Source organism: Seriola aureovittata, chromosome 2, assembly GCF_021018895.1.
Source record: "Seriola aureovittata isolate HTS-2021-v1 ecotype China chromosome 2, ASM2101889v1, whole genome shotgun sequence".
NCBI classification, from domain to species: Eukaryota; Metazoa; Chordata; class Actinopteri; order Carangiformes; family Carangidae; genus Seriola; species Seriola aureovittata.
This window is the reverse complement of record NC_079365.1, coordinates 24,979,937-24,986,384: the sequence shown is the minus strand read 5'-3', so window position 1 is coordinate 24,986,384 and position 6,448 is coordinate 24,979,937. Positions and strand designations below refer to the sequence as shown.

General features: G+C 42.4%; 1 protein-coding gene across 1 annotated transcript; it reads left to right on the top strand.

The window, feature by feature from the left end:
- The first annotated feature begins 908 nt into the window (after positions 1–908).
- On the top strand, positions 909–4,631 carry LOC130176700 (potassium voltage-gated channel subfamily A member 10). The gene has a single exon (XM_056387929.1). The coding sequence runs from the start codon at positions 1,093–1,095 to the stop codon at positions 2,782–2,784; it is 1,692 nt and encodes a 563-aa protein (XP_056243904.1). The 5' UTR covers positions 909–1,092; the 3' UTR covers positions 2,785–4,631.
- Positions 4,632–6,448: the final 1,817 nt, after the last annotated feature.

Here is a 6,448-nt window from a genome sequence, read left to right as displayed (position 1 = left end):
TTTGCATGTATTTGTGGACATTCACGTGTTCCGATCTAATGAGGATTGTGATGTAGCTGAATCTGTTTTGAGTCTTTTTCAATGTCGGCTCAATGTGAGAAAGGACAAAGTTAATTCAGCGGTGAGATTTTAGCAGCAAAAAGTTGCTTTTTTTTTTTTTTAAGAAACAATTAAAAGTGTCTAAGATGCAGTGATGTGAACCTCACTGCAGCACTTTTCCGTTCTCTCTTGGACTCAGTAACCTGTCTTCGCTGACATGGCACAATCAATATTTTTTTGCACGAGCCCTCTCATGATGTCCTTACATAAGAAGATTCAATTCTATATCCTGGACTGTTACGCTATCTGCTACAATGCAAGTGGAAATAGAGTCAGATGTGGGCCCTTGGTGTCAAGTGGACATAGAGGTTGCAGCTTAAAAGCGTGTGCTGGGATTTGGTTACCTGTCCGAACCAGACAAACGGAATGATAAACAGCTACTCAGAGATAAAGTTAATGTGACGCCAATAGACTATCCTGAACACGACTGGGTTGGATTAATCAAGTCTACTGCCACGTAGAAACAGACACAAAGACATTTAAATACCGAGAGGAATAAATAGTGTTTCAGTTTTGACAGATTTCTGCTTTCAGTGAAGAGCTCAGATGTTTTTCTTTCATAGGGAAATTAAATTGTTCAGTTTTGTAGCACATGATCAGCCATAATACTATCCATACTCCCTGTAAGCACTTTCACAGGCGAACCTGCCGAGCTAGTGTTTTCGTTTAGGTCATGGCAGAGAGTTTGGGAGGGAAATAAAATAACTGTACAAGCACAGTATCAGATGGCAGGTTCTCTGCTGATGCAAAGAGGAGCTGACAGAAAAATCTCTTTACCAACAAAACTGTATTGCACCGTTTAACAAAATTTAACACAACTTTGCTTTACCCCGTCTTTTACAGATTACACAAAGGGCTGAATCCAAAAGTAAAGTACAGCTGCCTGAATGATAACCAGGAGGAGAGAGGCCCTGCCAGGATCTTCGGCGTGGCACTGCTGGTGGCGACTCCTCTGTCTCCTGCGCTCAAACCACGCTGATAGACAGACCTGCAATGGAAGTGCCTCTTGTTAATTTTGAAAACATGGATGAAGTCGGCATCAACCTGGGTGACCCGAGTGACTCCGGGTACCCAACGTCACCCACCTCAGAGGCCCCGGATCAGAATCTGTTAACCCGCCGTCTCACTTCTCCTCACCAGTCGCCACACAGAGGACGACATGGGCATCAGTCCGGTCAAGAGGGGCTGTCACCGTCCTCTCCCCCGACTCTGACCGCAAAAGGGAACTCCAGCAGTGGCAGCTTGATCTCTAATCTGAAGCTCATGATCAACAGCGAGTCTCCCACTGACAGCGTCTTCAGTAAGATGGCGAAGGATTGCTACGAGAATGAAGATTTGTTTGAAAGGCATTGCGTGGAAGAAAAAGATGAGAAAGTTGTCATCAATATTTCAGGCCTGATGTTCGAGACCCAGCTCAGCACCCTGAATAAGTTCCCAGAGACACTGCTTGGTGACCCCATGAAGCGGATAAGCTACTTCGACCCAATGAGAAATGAATACTTTTTTGATAGAAACCGCCCGTCCTTTGATGGGATTCTGTACTACTACCAGTCCGGGGGGAGAATCCGCAGACCAGCCAATGTTCCCTTAGATGTTTTTGCTAATGAAATTGTTTTCTACGAGTTGGGTCACGAAGCGATGGAGCAGTTCCGTGAAGACGAAGGCTTTGTTAAAGAGCCAGAGGTCCTTTTGCCCACCAACGAACTCCAGCGACAGTTCTGGCTCTTATTTGAATACCCAGAGAGCTCCAGTGCAGCCAGATCTGTAGCTCTGGTTTCTGTGTTTGTCATCGTCATTTCCATCTTCATCTTCTGCCTGGAGACTCTGCCAGAGTTCAGGGAGGACAATGACTTTCTCCAGGGTTCAGCCCAAAATATAAATGGCACCCAAGACGGTTCTGCCCCTCATCCCGCCACTAAAGACGTCATTGCTTATATCACAGACCCCTTTTTCATTGTGGAGACTATTTGCATCATTTGGTTCTGCTTTGAAGTCGGTGTCCGCTTTGTGGTGTGCCCCAGCAAAAGTGATTTCTTCAATAACATCATGAATATCATTGACATAGTCTCTATAATTCCCTACTTTGTGACCCTTGGCACAGAGCTGGCTACGACCCCTGACGATGATATGAACTCTAGTCAGAACATGTCCCTGGCGATCCTAAGAATCATCCGACTAGTGAGAGTGTTCAGAATTTTTAAGCTCTCCCGACACTCAAAAGGTCTTCAGATCTTGGGTCACACCTTGAAAGCCAGTATGAGGGAACTAGGGCTGCTCATTTTCTTCCTCTTCATAGGAGTCATCCTGTTCTCAAGTGCCATCTACTTTGCAGAAGTGGATGAGCCCCAGACGCAGTTTGTCAGCATCCCTGATGGCTTCTGGTGGGCTGTGGTGACGATGACCACTGTGGGATACGGCGACATGTGCCCCATCACCATGGGAGGCAAAATGGTCGGCACCCTCTGTGCCATTGCTGGTGTCCTGACCATTGCCTTGCCTGTCCCCGTCATCGTCTCCAACTTCAACTATTTTTACCACCGAGAGACTGAGCAGGAGGAGAAACAGGTGATGGATGCAGCGGCAGAGGCTGCCCAGAAAATGTCAGCTGCTAACAAGTATGGAAGCACACCCTCACTAAACAAAAGCAACGGCACTTGGCAGAACGAGAAGAATGGCATGCACTGATAGAGAAACTAAAGGAGTTATTTATACGAGGGGCATGACAAACACATGGACAGATCAAACATATCTGTTAGTCAGATACACTGGATGAAAACAGTTTATCTTTCTCACTATTTTGTACTCCAAACATGGCAGCGTTTGTGCATACTACTACAGTATTAATAGGCACTGTGTGGTGGTGAGGCAGCCTTTACACAAGTTGTCTGTCTGCTTGTGGATGTGTCAAAGTGCAATTAACACAACTCGGCAACTACTATGTCAGTTAACTTTGATGAGAACACCTTAAAGGTTTCATTATTATCTTTCATCCAGTGCAATTTGAAGAAAAATGTGGTGGCTCATTTGTACTATAGACAGATGTTTCACCTTGAAAACGTAGATTGTTAGAGTAAACGTAGACGTGAAAGGCAAAGTAGGTTGTAAACTGTCGTTCTGGTTTGTATTACAGTGTAAGCTTATCCCACTAAAGAAAAGAAAAATCAAAAACGGTATTGATAATCGTAGCATTTAGTGCCGGATGTATCGTTCGGAGTTTATATTATATCACATTAGTCTGCACTTCGTCATATTCAGCAAATTCTAGATGAAACTTGGCATGATTTTCAAGGACAGGCTTACGTTTCCAGTGTAAGGCAAGAGGACATCAGCGCACACATTGTCTTATCAGCAAATCTATAGCTGTGAATGCTCAGCCCGGCACTCAGCACTTCTCCATATGACACAGCGTAACAGAATCTGTGATAAATAGTTTGCACGTTAGCACGTCTGCTACTATTCTTGTAGATACAGTAGGCTGCAAAATATAAAGCAAACCATGAAACTGCTTCACGTTCACTGTATTATAGTACATGCAGTAGTCGCATGCGGCAGTTTCAGTTATTGAATCACAGGTCATTTTTATCTACATGGTTTCATATGAATTATTTGGCATTTTGCACCAGCTGATGCACATTTAGCTGCATATGCTATCACCCTCTAACGAGTTATTACAATGTGAATTTACACTTTAAAATCCATATCAATTCATTGCACTGAGAGTTGTTTTGTTTCCCACGTATCTCTTAAGCACTTTTGGAGCTTTACACCATCAGCTGTTGGTCAGGGGAAAAACGTATTTATTCGACTGTATCGAAATGTGAGATGAGTTGTATATTTGTGGTCAGACTGAGAGAATGGAGGAGAGGGCAAAGACAAAAACTTTGAGAATATCTCAGTTCTCTCATTTGTATTGCATGGCATAGTGTGCCGAAATGGGGCTTAACTCTTATTGTCAGTAACTGAAGTTTGACATATTTATTGTAGGTAAATATACCATAGTATTCTAATCATATAGTGATGATCATTATATTCCACGTGATAGGGAAAGCCAATACTTCGAAAGGATTTGTGAATTGGTGACAACGGATGATGGCATTTGTGTCTCATCGGGAAATGAATTGGTTCTTTATACTGTATGCATGCCACATTTCACTCTTGAAAATGTACTGTATGTGAGTTTATTATACACGTAAACACAGCTTGTATTGAAACGGCAGTGGATGTAGTTGTAACTCAATGAATGCCTTTCTAATAATCCTACAATATGCAATAATGATGACATGCGGGTGGAAAACAAATGTGTTGTATTTCTCACTCATGGAAAGAGCAATACCTAGTATTAAAAATGAAATGCAATAAGGTGACAACAGTTAGTCACGTGGGTACTCAGCACTTTACTATGTCATGAAGCACTTAATAGTTGAGGACTGTTACTGTATGTGTCAGCATTTTACAGTAAACAGTGTCATAATTTGCTATGTTTTATTTATCCTGTAAAGAGTGCCTTCCATTAAACATGTATCCTAACTGTGTGAAGTTTCCTTCAGATGATTTGATTTCTGGTTTAAATACCTGTGACATTACCACATGGAGCAAATTTTTTTTCTTTCCCCTTGTTCAATAATAATAGTGATGAATGGAGGTGTAAGTGTCAGTGTATGGCTTCAGGGCTGAATACTCATTATCACCTCATGTTAGCTGTTATTAACGCCTTCTCACTGCTGGTTCTCAGCACTGATATCATGATGGCATCCCTCTCTCTCCCTCTCTTCTCTCTCTATCTCTCTCTATCCAAAACTTTTCCCCTGTGAATTCTGCCCAAGAGTGTGTTACATCACAAGACGGAAAAAGTTTTAGTTTTAAAAAAGATCCAGTTAAAAAAAAAACATATATATATATATATATATATATATATATATATATATTAGAAACCTGATACTGTGTATATATTTGTATCTGGTGTGGTGGTGTAGATGGCAGACTGGAGGAACAGACGTTTCTCGCTGTGTGTTCTGTAACAAACCCGTTGAAATGAAGAAATGAAACGGCACGGCTAAAAATAGGTGGTAAGATCAAAAGAGATTATGAAATCATGCAGAAATGCAACAGATGGACATATTGAGGAGTTTTGGTGGAATAAAAACACAATTAGCTTTTTATTTCTATTGTCACAAGCCTTCACTAGATGGAGAAATTCTAGTGCTGTGAGCTTGACAATGTCTTTGACTGGGATAGCTTCAAAAGCAAAAGCACCCTAATTAAATATGCAGACCAAATCAATCATTTATTAGATTATCTATCTTGGCCTCCAAGCTCAGGAACTCGCTGTTTCACTTGATGCTTTGCTGTCCCATACAGTCACATCAAGGACAGGTTGTCGGGCAGTATGTTAAAACATTACATCTTCTTTGATCTGTGTGTATTTTGTATGTGTAATGATTGTGATTGTAGATTTTCTGAGCTGGTTCCTCCCTCATTAAGTCTTGGCTGTTGAAGTCGTTTCCTGCTGAAACATACTGGATGTGTTTTCGCCGTCAGTCCTGTTGATCTAATCACTAGTTAACGGCCAGGTCAGCAGCCTGCCCTTCTGCCCTGCTGATCATTGATCGTACAGTGATATCCCAAAGACGAGGCCTGATAGCATTTTAGCATTTAACAGACGGGTGGCTCTGGCAAGGTCAAAGCAAATGTGAGTCTGTCATTTATAATTCATCATGTGTTCCACAAAGAGATCACATCCATCCTGCCTTTGATAAATATTCACCTCAAGAAATCCATTCACAGAGCAGCACCTAGTCCAGTCACTGTGACACAGCAGACTGTACCGCAGTCCTTAATGGATCTAAAAATATCACCATTGCATGACTCCGTTCTTCCCTTTACTCTCAAAGTCAGTGACAAGCTGTGTCCCACCGCTTTAAGGGAAACAATGGACGGATCTCATGCGAAAGCTCAGACAGTGAGTCTCATATTGGTAGATTGGGTTACTGTTTTGTCAGCAGACACGTTATAAGCCAATTTCGGAGCTGCACCGGCAGCAGCCTGTGTACTGTAGTTTCACACCGTCCAGAGGGCAAAGTCACTTGGATCTGAGCAGCTTGTGTTTGTTTCAAATCCTTCCAAAAGTCTCCAGTTTCTTCCAGTGACGGTAACTGTTCTGGATGCAGGACAGAGCACACAGTGGCATCGGGCTACTTCACCTCTCTGGTGACCTTGCCGTTTCATTTTTGATCAAAGTGCAAACACGGTGCCGCTCGGGAGCACAGCAGGTGTAATATTGAGTGGCAAAGTAATCCTCATGGGCATGATATTGATTTAAGTTCAGCCGCTCTCACCTACAGTATTACTT